Below are 12,756 nucleotides of genomic sequence, written 5' to 3'. Positions count from 1 at the left end.
AACAATTTCGCAAGAAATCGGTGGGTGAGAGTAGGGCATTGCATGAGGATGTGACTGGTCAAAAGCTAACAAAATTAGGAACCGATGCCGCTGAATCCGCAAGAAATTGCAGAGGCATGCGGGTTCTGTAGATACCCTGTTCAGCGCAGAAAGAACCATGTAAATTGAGAGTTTGAGCGTCAGACTCTGATGCCTTGATGTCTTGAAGACATGAGCTGATGTCAAAACGAAGACCACTCGACCAAAAATGCCAATGACACTTTTAGTGCTTAGATAATCGTTATTTTATTCCGATACCCCCCCTTAGGATGCCGCCTATGCTTTAGCGGTATCCTACTATATAGAAGTCTCCTTTATAGATTTTTGCTATGAATTCGGCCTTATTTCTGAGGGTATCTTAAGTAGATTTTTTGCTTCTAGCTATATTAGGGTAGTTTATCTAGCTCTCTTAGCTAGACCTAACTACTAAAAAAGGCGTCCTAATAAATATTTATAGGTAGGGGCTATAGCTTCACTAGCTAACCGTATAACTAATACTCTCCCTCTAGCTCAAACCAATAACCACGCCTGACTTAGGTAGTGCGAACCGGGCTCATAACTGTCAAAACGAAGACCACTCGACCAAAAATGCCAATGACACTTTTAGTGCTTAGATAATCGTTATTTTATTCCGACAGCTGATTAATGCCTCAGGCAACAAAAGCTACCGCCGCCATGCCCAATTGGGCAGGCCGAACTTTTTTGATCGGCAGAAAAAGATCCTCATCTTTCACGATCAAAACGCTTTTGCGAACCACGAGGTTTTGGCTCATTTCTTTTTCATTTCTTGGCCGTAGATTGCGATCCGCGACCAAACTTAATATATCATTATGGCGGCGCCCGTCCTGCCTCTGCAGCAGGTGAAGCTCGCCTCGCTGCCCTCAACCCGCTTGACGCCAGAGCAGCAGTATTGGCGCACCTTCAAGAACCCCCTCCTGATTCCTTCTCCGGCCAATGGACCTGTCAATCTCATCACTCAGCCCTCAGTTCCTTCTTCCGCTTCAGCGTTCCCCTCCCTCACACAACCTCCGGATGTCTTCACAGTGACCACTGGTGCCCGAGTCCAGATCTATTCCATTCGCACGCGCAAGCTACTGAGGACAATCACTCGCTTCGATGATATAGTTCGGGCACGGATGTCCGACCAGATGGCCGGGTGGTGGTGACTGGTGACGATACTGGTGTCGTGCAGGTTTTCGACGTCGGCTCGCGCGCAATCTTGAAGACGTGGAAGGAGCACAAGCAGCCGGTCTGGGTGACCAAATTCTCACCCAGCGACCCAACCTCCGTTTTCTCCGCCAGTGATGATCGTACTGTTCGGTTGTGGGATCTTCCCTCGGAATCTAGTGCGCGAACCTTTGTCGGCCACACCGATTACGTGCGCACTGGTGCTTTCATGCCTGGTTCAATGGCTTCATCTGGACTTTTGGTATCTGGTTCCTACGATCGTACCGTGCGCATTTGGGATCCACGTGTGGAGAGCCGTGCTGCCATGACTTTCAAGATGGCTGCACCCATCGAGAGCGTCCTGCCTATGCCTGCCGGCACAACGGTTCTGGCTGCCGCCGACAACAAGATCGCGGTCCTCGACATCGTGGCTGGAAAGCCCCTGCACATGATTCAGAACCACCAGAAGACAGTCACTTCGCTTGCACTGGCATCCAACGGCGAGCGCCTGCTCAGTGGTGCTCTTGATGGACACATGAAGGTCTTCGAGACTACAGGGTGGAATGCAGTTTCTGGATCTAAGTATCCTTCCCCCATTCTGTCGCTCCAAGTCATCACATCCGGCATGGCACACGAGGACAAGCACATTGCTGTTGGTATGCAGTCTGGTCTTCTCTCGATCAAGACCCGCCTGTCAGGTCAACAAAAGATCAAGGAGCGTGAGCGCCGTAAGGAAATGACCGCACTTTTGGAAGGAAAGCTGGAGGAACACGACCGACAAGTCGCAAAGAAGCAGAAGCTCCGCGGCTCTGGATGGGACAAGCGTCTCCGTGGTCGTGACTTCATTGGAGAGGGAGTGGACATTGTGATCGAGGGTCAGGACAGCAAGCGACGCAAAAAGGAGCAGCAGTGGGAGAACGATCTCCGCAAGGGACGGTACTCGGTCGCCCTAGATCAGGTTCTGTCAACGAGTGACAAGACCGCCCAACTCACTCTCCTCACAGCCCTGCGCCACCGCTCGGCTTTGCGGACCTCGCTCAAAGGCCGCGACGAGGTTACTCTGCAGCCCGTGCTGCAATGGATCTACAAGCACATCCGTGAACCCCGCCTAGTGGATCTCAGCGTGGAGGTCGCCCTGAACTTGCTCGATATCTACTCGGGCAACCTGGGCCAGTCCGCTCAGATCGACAAGCAGATTGAGCGGCTACACCGCCGAGTGCGTGATGAAGTGGAGATGGCGCAGCACGCCTGCCAGACAAAAGGAATGCTGGACATGTTGAAAGCGAGCTAAACGTGAGTCCTGTACGGCTTGGAGTTTTTGGGCAGGTGTCTGGGATTTACCATTGGTGCACATGGCGGGCATTGATCATTTGTACAGAATTGCATAGAAATAAAAGTCTGACTGGATACATGAAGTTAATCCTCATATACTAGCCCCGATTTCCGGTAATGGATACCTAGGTGTGCATGGCGTGCTCCGGTGTCGAGCTCGGAGAAGTATCCGAGTAATCAAGACCCTCAGCCAAAGCACCGGGAGAGACTCCAACCCAACCTATCCTGACCTGACCTAACCTTACCTAACTTGAGGCAAGGTCCAAGCGAGAGAGATCTCTTTCGATCTTACAACGTTGCATCCCCAAGTCCTTCATTTTTATCGCCTTACCTCGAGATCTAGCAAGATCCGAAACACAAGACATTCCACACCGGATATCCTTTCGGCTACGACGCTTGGCAGAAAAAAAGAGGATTCGGTAGCTGCCCCGCCCCTCTTCTCCTGAGCACCAGCTGTCCCATCTCCACCCTCGGCTCTATTGTGGGGATGGTCGAGACCGATTGATTGGCAATGTCCTGATGAAAGAAAATTATCCCAAAGCAGTCAGAGAACCACGGCACAGTCAGCACGTCCGGACCCAGAAAATCAATCACGTCACGTTGCCATCTTCATCATGGCGTCCGCCTTCGACGAGGAAGACCTCTCGATCCCTCTACCTTCCTCTGCTACTCCTCGTGAACGTGCCACTAAGCCCATTAACCCCTCCGCCATGGCAATGCCGCCGCCTCGCCCGACCGGGCGAGCGAGCCCTCGACGCAGTCCCCCGCGACCACGCGAGACATGCAGCGTCTTGATCAGTATCAGACGATCAAGATACTCGGAGAGGGTTCCTTTGGAAAAGTGAAGCTGGCCATTCACCAGCCCAGTGGCCGGCAGGTCGCCCTAAAAATCATCTCTCGCCGCAAGCTCCTCTCTCGGGATATGGTCGGTCGTGTAGAGCGAGAGATTCAGTACTTGCAATTGCTAAGACATCCTCATATTATTAAACTGTGCGCATTGCTCCTTCCTTCTTTTCCAACGTTGTGCGTTCCCACTGACTCATGCCCCACCTTCCCGTAGATACACCGTCATTGCCACCAAGACCGACATTGTCATGGTCCTCGAGTACGCCGAACGAGAATTATTCGACTATCTCGTCCGCAAAGGAAAATGTAACGACGACGAGGCCCGCAAATTCTTCCAGCAGATCATCTGCGCCGTCGAGTACTGCCACCGACACAAGATCGTTCACCGTGATTTGAAGCCCGAGAATCTGCTTATCGATAGCCAGAAGAACGTCAAGATCGCCGATTTTGGATTGAGTAACATTATGACAGACGGAAACTTCCTCAAAACCAGCTGTGGTAGCCCGAACTATGCGGCCCCCGAGGTGATCTCTGGAAAGCTCTATGCGGGACCTGAGGTGGATGTTTGGAGTTGCGGTGTGATCCTCTACGTGCTGCTGGTGGGCAGATTACCCTTTGACGATGACTATATCCCGGCTCTGTTCAAGAAGATCGCTGCGGGTAACTTTCACATCCCTGGATATATCTCTCCCGGGGCTGCCCGCCTGATCCGAGCTATGCTACAGGTCCACCCGGTGCACAGAATTACCATTGCGGAGATCCGGGAAGACCCATGGTTTACCAAAAATATTCCCAAGTATCTGGAGCCCCCGCCGGAGGAATACATCGCTACAGGAGTGGATACGAATAAGCCCATCGATGCCGGCAAAGTTGTTCCGGGCAAGCCACTTCCCGTACAGCTCAAAATCCATCAGATCGCCGTCTCAAAACTTGAGCGAAGCATGGGATATGACAAAGACGATATTGAAGACGCGTTGCGGCACCCGGAGCCTAGTGCTATCAAAGACGCATTTTCCATTGTTGTTGAGAACGAGATGATGCAGACGAACTGTAGGTATTTGAGATCTTGCTACGTGAGACATGCTAATCATCATCACAGCCCCAACAGAAGATAACTTGATGGTCCAGAGTGTTTCTCAGCCAACAAATGCTTCCCCAGTCGCTGAGCGGGTCCTCGCGCCGAAAGCTCAAACCCCTCCAGCCCCGGCGCCAGCGCGCGCTCCACCAGTTGCCAGAACCCCCAGCACGCGGCGTGCGCATCCGGAAGACTATCAATCAGGCGATACTGAAGACTTTGAGCCACCTCGTGTGAGCCATGTCCGAATTTTACCTACAAGTCTGCCGTATGTTCATGACCAGCTCATGGAACAACGGGATCGTGAACAAAGAGCCCGGCAAGAAGCTGCTCGGGCTGACCCCAGCGCCCCTCAGCAAGAGTTATCACAAGATGATCAGGCCCTCTCGGCCCGGGCACTGAAGCCTCACTCGCGCAGTGTTGTCGATCTGGATAAGTTGCGGTTTGAGCCGCCGATTGGCCATCCTATCACCCAGCAGCCTAAGAGGTCTCGGAAGTGGCAGTTTGGCATTCGTTCCCGAAATCAGCCTTATGAGGCGATGTTGTACTTGTACAGGGCCATCGCTGCCCAGGGCGGGATGTGGGATATCAAGCCGGTGGAGTCCGGTATGTTCCCTGCTCCCGTATACAACATAACCATGCTAATTAGATGAAGGCACAAATATTGGACCCGATGCAACCCCGGACCCTGCTAAGCCAAAACCTCTGCAGAGCAAATACCCAGATCTACCCTCAGACTATTATATTCCCAACGACCCCTGGTTCATTCGTGCGCGCCTTCTGAAGGAGGGTGTTAAGGCCCCAGGTGCCTCGACTAGCGTTTACAATAGCCGCAGTGACCTGGAAGAGCTTCGTCGTCGCTTCCACATCTCTGGTATTTCCGTCCCATTCGAGGACAAGGACAAGGATGGGAAGACCTCTACACCCGAGACCAGCACACCCTCAGCCCCTTCCTCTGCGAACCAACCCGGTGGTCTACCAAGCATCTCCCACGGCGTTTGGGTCTTCCTAGACATCCAGCTGTATCAATTGGAGGAGAACAACTACATGGTCGATTTCAAGTGCGACGGCTACCAAAATGTGATCCGCGCCCAGAGCGACACTGAGTGGCACCCAATCAGCAAGCGCCTCAAGAATAAGGAGAAGGAGGTCACCAGCCCGTACCCGTTCCTCGATGTGGCCTCCGATCTTGTCGCCCAGCTGGCTGTGGCTAGTTAGTCTTGACACCGACGACCATGATGATCATCATAATAATGCTTTAATCTTGTTAACCTTTCATTCTTGCTGGGGGCGTGGCATGTTTGTATATTGGGTCTGTTCGCATTTGGTGTCATAGCAAGCGTATCTTTTCGTTGATCTTGCACATCTCCTGGAGTTATTTGCCTCATAAGAAAATGCTTACTCCTTCTATGGTTGCATATATATATTCTGTAGTCCTGTTTTGCGTTTAGTGTTTGCCTTGATTGGGCATAGTTGCTTACATGTCTACGGAGGAGCCATCAACGGAAAGATCGATTCGTTATGCACTATCTAGGTAAGAAAAGCCGGGAATTGGATCGGCATGCCTGAGGAAACAAGGTCGAAATGACGCCAAAGTGAAGACGGGATTGGTCAGATACATGTCTAATGTCATTCAATGTGAAATACCATTCAAATGGCATTATGAAGTCGATCCAGGGCAGCTAATGAAGGGCAAATTCGAGAGCCGTATCTAGCGTCGCCCTCCAAGAGCCATAAACGCCATGATATGAGAGCTTACCAAGAAAGCCCCTTCACTTCTTTGGCTTCGCAACATTTGGCTTCTTCACTGCACCATGGTTGTCGACACGGGAAACCCCGCCAGAGACCTGGTTGGTAAAAGTGCGCTCGGATCGGCGGCGCTGGCTGGCTGATCGACCACTGTCCGTGCCAGTCCTACCGATCTCACGAGCAGGTGCTGGAGCGGGAGTAGGAGCATCATCCTGGTCATTAGTAACCTCCTCGTTGTCCTCACCAGCATGGTCATGTCTATTGCGAGCGTTATCAGCGTGACCTTGATCATTTCTTGGATGAGTGGCCTCATCAACGACCCAATGCTCAAATACAGGAATAATCTCAACATCCGGGAAGCGAACACGACTTTGCTGCTGGCGCTCCCGAGTCTGTTCACCAGATCCATGCTGTCCAATTCCAGAAGATGCAGCTTGCCGGCTCTTCTCCTTCTCCCGCACCTCAGCCATCCACGCGCGAATCCTCAAGATCAACTGCCGGGTGTCGGCGAAATTCATCTCGCGATTTGTGCGACGGTGAAGCCAGTCCGGGGCAGGCGAGGTGACTGCCGTGGGGTGCTTGCGTCCAGTTGAGAGACGATCAGCACGTCCAGGTGTCTGACCCCCGGCGTTTGCATTGGTTATTCGAAGCTGTTCACGGCGACGAAGGACAAGTTGGAAGCTACGAACACCACCCCAGGATTCCATGCGGCTCAGTGATTCCAGAAGGAGCTCGCACTGGGTGAAGGGCCACTGATCGGCGCGATATCTGGCACGCTGGTAGTGTTTCCGGCAGTAATGGGTCCAAACCCAGCAAGGAAAGAGCTTCGTTGTGGCTTTGTTGCGGCCGAAAATATGCGAGATGACCTTGCGGTAGTGCATACCGTCCGGGGAAGGTTTCATCTTACATGGAGTGATGAACTCGCACTTTGTGTCCTGGGGGACCTCGAACTCGTGTGGAGGCTGTGCGTTGGAGCCATCTGTGCCGCCCTCACTCACCCTATCTACTTCCTCCTGAGGACTATCTGGGGGCAACATGGATCGACCTAAGCCATTGGGGTCGAAGTCGAAGGATAGGCTCGGCAGGCGGAGAGATTGTCTGCTTCCGTTGGCATCTGGAGAAAGGCCATGATCACAGCGAGATTCATCGATTGGTGGAAGGACGAGATCTGGAGCTACGAGAGTTGGCGATGAGAAGGTACCATTCGAATGAGGTCTCGGACTGTTGACAAACGTATTTGAATCCCGGATCACTCTTCTTCTCTCCGCTCGGCTGGCCTCATTTGGATCAAGAATGTTGTTGTTGAGTGGTCTTCGCATGAGGGGAGAGGAGAGGTAGGCATCGTGATATTCCGGTTCATATTCAACGGGGGTCAATGCTTCCTGGATCGACGCAGGCTTGGGAGGGCTTGGGGTGGATGGAAGGTTATCCTCAGGCCTAGGAAGAGCTTTACTAGGAGTGTGTGGGCCCATCTCGTCGGAGATGACAGAAGAAGATGCTGGTGTTGTTGACGGTGAGTGGTAGAGGTGGACGGTCTAGAGATAATATTTGATGAATGACGAAGGATTAAGGATGAAGAAACTAAAAGTGACAGGCGGGATGAGGAGTTATAGGAAAGAGATGGAGAACAGCTTGTGAGGTTTATACTCCCTTTTACTTTGCGGAAACTTCCCTCAAAGTTCGAGTCCTCGCCATGACGATGGAAGTCAATGCATCAATAAAATTCATCAAGGCCAACCTACGCATTGCCAAGTCGCGGATTTGCAAAGTGAGTGAGTGGTTTCCAGCTTCGCGATACAGCACTCTCTCAAGACACCCATTCCTGTCGTCGATCATCTTTCCCAAACAATTTTTTTGACCTTCGAAGCCCAGGCATGAGCACACCTGCTTGCTGCCCTTCCCTCTTCCATCTTCTATTATTCCCTATATCAATCCAAGGCATGTGCGTCTATCTTGGGGCTGAAAGAAAATAATGAATAGGTCGATACCCACGCTCGAACAAATGCATGTCAGGTCAACAGCTGCAGACTTGACAGCAGAATCAAAGGTTCAGAGAGATGTCAAAATCCCGTTCTCACGGTCTCTCTGTACGCAAAACACAATCTCACCAGTCTTTGGACATGCAAGGAACACGACAACTACACTGGCGAAAAGTCTGCCACTTGAAAATGATACCTTGAGCGATACAATGAACAGTGTGCCCTTGTGGACAGAGGTAGTTGCGCTTCGAGAAGTCCTTTTTACAGGTCTTTTGATAGGCCCTTGCTATGATGGAGCACAACAGGGTCTTTGAGAGTGGATGCATTCGTTGCATCCGCATCATTGCTATCGATAGGCCTGTTCTGTATATTTGTCTGGGTTGAACTGCTAGATGGCAACCAAAGTAATGACCTGTGGTATCTGAGCCTCGACATGAGGCTACTTTTCTTAATCAATTGGGAATTACTCCAAGCTGAACCAGGATTAGATGCAGGTAGATCAAAACGAAAAAAAGAAAAAGAAAAAAAGCAACTGTATGAGTTTTCCCATACCGGGAGTCGAACCCGGGTCTACCGTGTGAAAGACGGTTAGGCTAGCCGTTACCCCATATGGGATGCCTAGGGTAGATGTTGCCCGCAATGACATAATGATTATAACTGCTCATCGTTGGATAGCATCCTCAGCCAGCTCCAATTAGGATGCAAATAAATGCGTTCAAAAAACCCTTTCGCTTCCGAATATTCTCAGGACTTGTTCAATTATTATGTTCAGGGTACTTCCGATTCTAACATTAAGAGTCAAGTTCAATCGTCGCTGATCACCAGCGAACACAATTCCCACAGCTAATTTTCAAGGTTGTAGGGCTAAGGTCATGATGGCCTTGCCTTGGCTTTAAAGAGATGTTGCTTTAACTCGAGGTAGCGATTCAATTTTCTCGCAATGAAAATGGACGCATCTTCAAAGGGCAATTCAAAATTTGACATCCCCAGCAATTCTTTCGTTAAATTTGCATGATCGGCTCCATCTGCTCGATCTAGATCGAGTTTCCATGGTTGAGTCCACCAAATCAAGGCCGCCACACCATTCCACTCAGTCGGAAAATACTAAAGCCACTGTGAGCAGGTGCATAGTTTCTGAGATCGATATCACAGTGATTCGTGTCTCGGAAGTCTAGCTTGACACACAATTCATATGCTGGTGCTTCAGCACAGATGGCCAATGGGACGCCTTCAGCCTCGGCCCGCTCCAAGCCTAACTGGACCAGCTTGGAGCCGATTCCCTTACGCTGGCAAGATGGCTTGACACACATGTAGACAATCTCTGCATTGCAAATGAGCATGATTCCGCTGTATCATCAATTGATGCACATACCAAATCGATCGATCCCTTCCGTTTCCCGGGAAATTTGTCTGGTCGCATTCATCACCTCTCCGAAAAGACCGGGATTCAATCCATCTGGAACTACTGGATAGGACTCTCCCTTCTCTGCGTCGGCTGATGTATCCTTCGCCGGTTGCTTCCGTGCGAGAACAAAGTAGCCAATGATCTCGTCGGAATCGGAATCAACTGCTTTGAAGGACTCCATCGATGGATCGGCATATCCACCCCTGACAGCACTAGTATACATCTGCGTTTGGACCGCGTCATTTGGCCAGTCATCAAAGATGAGACGATTGATACTTAGACACAGTTTAGCGGAGTGAATGAAACTGGCTAACAAGGGGAGGTCTGATTCCGAAACAGGGGCGATAGTGTAATTTTGGAGCCGCCATTGTATTCTTCACAAGTGAAAAGTCAAGGGTCAAGGCTTATGTTCCTAAGATGCAGCTTTTCGATGTTGCATTATGGGGATCAAGAATCAAGATTAAAGTATTCATAAGTGGACAGGCACCTGAGTTTTGGCTTTATCGGTGACAGGCGCCCTTTAGGCCACCATAAACAAGATAAAATGACAAGGTATTTATTGCAGGCAGCAAGTGTCTATCTTGGCTTTCCAACGTAGGAGAATAGTCATCAGTATTTGCGGTCCAAAGATCCTGGAAATCGAAGGTTGCCGTCCGGAGCGGGGTATCTCTGCCTAGTACGTTAATCTTCACCCTTAAGGGCAAGTCCTCGGTTTCATGATTTGGGGACGGCGGTGAATACGAAAACGAGGTGTTTCTTCACCAATTTCCCAATCGAGTAATGGGCGTCCGAAAATGCCGGCAACTGAAGTCCGATTCAACGACTGCAAAAGCCTGCAGGATCTGATTGCGGTAGTATTGTTAGGTAGTGTGGTGGCTGGGTGGAAATTGCGGGGTGAAGCCAGGCCCTGGATACCCTGAAACTAATCCTCGATGGGCTATGCGCCCGCTGCGATTGCAGGAACGAGCCTGGAATTAAGCATCTCAGCTCCACTTCGGTCAGAGTTACATTCAATCTCAGTAGTCTCACCTGGCACCGGAAGCCAACCATTTGCCTGAAATTGTGAGTCTGACACTGGGATCGAGTCAGATTCGCCGCACAGGCTTACTGGCAGTTCTGTGGACGCTAACGGAAGGCCTGAAGCAATGCTATAAATGGAGAGGAGTCTCTGCACAAACTGATCTTGACTAGAACGAAAATCCTGCTAATTCTTGATAAGTGGATTCATCTCTTCCCTCTCAGCATGAAGCCTAGCGTCTATACACTTCTTGGCCTAGCTGCTGCCAGCCAGGCTTCACCTGCTGAGAAGCGAGCAGGTACAGCATCCGCCTTCAGCTCCAATTCTGCCGGAAACTACAAGTTATCTGCCATCGCTGCACCCGTTCAAGGTGCGGGTAGTCCTGGCTCCGAGTCCACCTGGAAGCTCACCATTGATGATACAAGTTCTGGTCACAAACAGACAATCGTGGGATTTGGTGCTGCTGTGACTGATGCAACCGTGACTTCGTTCAACTCGCTATCCAGCTCGAGTCTACAGACACTGCTGAACCAGCTCATGACCGGGTCAGGGGCTGACTTCTCTTTGATGCGCCACACCATCGGAGCTTCAGACTTGTCCGGTGATCCAGCATACACCTACGATGACAACGGAGGCTCGGTAGACACATCGCTTTCGGGCTTTAACCTTGGCGACCGTGGAAACGCGATGGCTAAGATGTTGGCCAAAATGAAGTCATTGCAACCCAACCTCAAGATCTTCGGCTCTCCCTGGAGTGCCCCCGGTTGGATGAAGCTGAACGGTGTCATCGACGGCACCACAACGAACAACAACCTGAATGACGGCTATTTGAGTGGTGGTACCGGAACCTCGGGATATGCCAGTGCGTTCGCGCAGTACTTTGTTAAGTATATCCAGGCCTTCAAGAACCTTGGCGCCCCTATCGACGCAATCACTATCCAAAACGAGCCTCTGAACAGTCAGTCAGGATACCCAACAATGTATGTCTATGCCGACGAATCTGCACAGCTCATTCAGAACTACATTGGTCCTGCTATCTCCAAAGCCGGCCTCAATACGGACATCTGGGCGTACGACCATAACACCGATGTCCCTAGCTACCCCCAGACGGTCATCAACGGTGCCAGCGAATTCGTCGACTCAGTCGCCTGGCACTGCTACGCCAACCCAGTGGACTGGACAGTCCTTACCACCTTCCACAACAGCAACCCATCTGTGAAGCAGTACATGACCGAGTGCTGGACCCCCTCGGGAACCTGGAACCAAGCAGCCGACTTCACCATGGGACCATTGCAGAACTGGGCTGTCGGCGTAACAGCATGGACTCTCGGCACCGATTCCAGTGACGGCCCGCATCTCTCCAGCGGTGGGTGCGCTACCTGCCAGGGCTTAGTGACTATCAACAATGGAGCTGTCATTTACCAACCGGCTTACTACATGATGGCGCAATTCAGCAAGTTCATGCCCCCCGCGCCATTGTCTTGAGCGGTACCGGTAGCTACACCTACTCCAATGGTGGAGGTATTCAGTCCGTAGCCTCGCTGAACCCGGATGGAACACGTTCTGTTGTCATCGAGAACACGTTCAGCAACGACGTATATGTGACTCTCACCACCAAGGGTGGCCAGGAGTGGAGTGGTAATATCCCCAGTGAATCGGTCACTACCTGGGTGCTTCCGGCGTCCAGTTAAAAGGGACGTTGTGGGTCAATGAAAAGAGGCAACTGTGTTTATAAGACTTCAAGCCCCATAGTTCCAGGAAATGACGATCACCATTCGTAATACCACCAGACGTACGCGAACTTTTGATTCTCCCTCCAGAGCTGTCAGCCAATTCCCATCAGTTGAATAGTAGGCTTGCCCTACAACGTATAATGAAATATAAGAACCGCTTCTACACTGAGCATATTGACTCTCCGATGCCCGATGAATTGCCGCAAAGCACCCCTCACTTAGGGCTTGGCACTGCACGTGATCCCCTCTTTCTCCCCTTGATCGAGTACATAACAATTACAAAGCAACCATTGTAAATTGATGAGCAACTTATGAAAAAAATCTACGTTATATGAAGAGAGTATGGTAAAGAGATGCAATTGAATAATCTTGCGTCTAATATGCAGGGGTCATTATCATGCTCATCGAAGCCG

At 50.9% G+C, this 12,756-nt stretch overlaps 5 protein-coding genes across 5 annotated transcripts; 3 read left to right on the top strand and 2 right to left on the bottom strand.

The window, feature by feature from the left end:
- Positions 1–869: 869 nt before the first annotated feature.
- On the top strand, positions 870–2,497 carry N7477_007098 (snoRNA-binding rRNA-processing protein UTP15; the record flags this gene model as incomplete). Its single annotated transcript, XM_056968761.1, has 2 exons — positions 870–1,163; positions 1,232–2,497. 2 exons carry the CDS (start codon positions 870–872, stop codon positions 2,495–2,497), a joined length of 1,560 nt encoding a protein of 519 aa, XP_056821557.1.
- Positions 2,498–3,152: 655 nt separating this feature from the next.
- N7477_007097 (uncharacterized protein) lies at positions 3,153–5,677 on the top strand (the record flags this gene model as incomplete). The annotated part of the gene is made up of 5 exons (XM_056968760.1): positions 3,153–3,365; positions 3,401–3,528; positions 3,599–4,434; positions 4,484–5,065; positions 5,115–5,677. The coding sequence occupies 5 exons, from the start codon at positions 3,153–3,155 to the stop codon at positions 5,675–5,677; spliced, it is 2,322 nt and encodes a 773-aa protein (XP_056821556.1).
- A 554-nt stretch (positions 5,678–6,231) lies between these two features.
- Positions 6,232–7,680, bottom strand: N7477_007096 (putative pathogenicity factor; the record flags this gene model as incomplete). Its single annotated transcript, XM_056968759.1, has 1 exon — positions 6,232–7,680. One exon carries the CDS (start codon positions 7,678–7,680, stop codon positions 6,232–6,234), a length of 1,449 nt encoding a protein of 482 aa, XP_056821555.1.
- A 1,574-nt stretch (positions 7,681–9,254) lies between these two features.
- N7477_007095 (uncharacterized protein) lies at positions 9,255–9,815 on the bottom strand (the record flags this gene model as incomplete). Its single annotated transcript, XM_056968758.1, has 2 exons — positions 9,255–9,508; positions 9,560–9,815. The coding sequence occupies 2 exons, from the start codon at positions 9,813–9,815 to the stop codon at positions 9,255–9,257; spliced, it is 510 nt and encodes a 169-aa protein (XP_056821554.1).
- Positions 9,816–10,835: 1,020 nt separating this feature from the next.
- N7477_007094 (glycoside hydrolase family 30 protein) lies at positions 10,836–12,301 on the top strand (the record flags this gene model as incomplete). Its single annotated transcript, XM_056968757.1, has 2 exons — positions 10,836–12,002; positions 12,065–12,301. The coding sequence occupies 2 exons, from the start codon at positions 10,836–10,838 to the stop codon at positions 12,299–12,301; spliced, it is 1,404 nt and encodes a 467-aa protein (XP_056821553.1).
- Between the last annotated feature and the right edge of the window lie 455 nt (positions 12,302–12,756).

Source organism: Penicillium maclennaniae, assembly GCF_028827695.1.
Source record: "Penicillium maclennaniae strain IBT 15551 chromosome Unknown utg000006l:1.0-2513246.0:1.0-2515036.0, whole genome shotgun sequence".
NCBI lineage: Eukaryota > Fungi > Ascomycota > Eurotiomycetes > Eurotiales > Aspergillaceae > Penicillium > Penicillium maclennaniae.
This window is presented reverse-complemented; position numbering and strand designations above follow the sequence as displayed.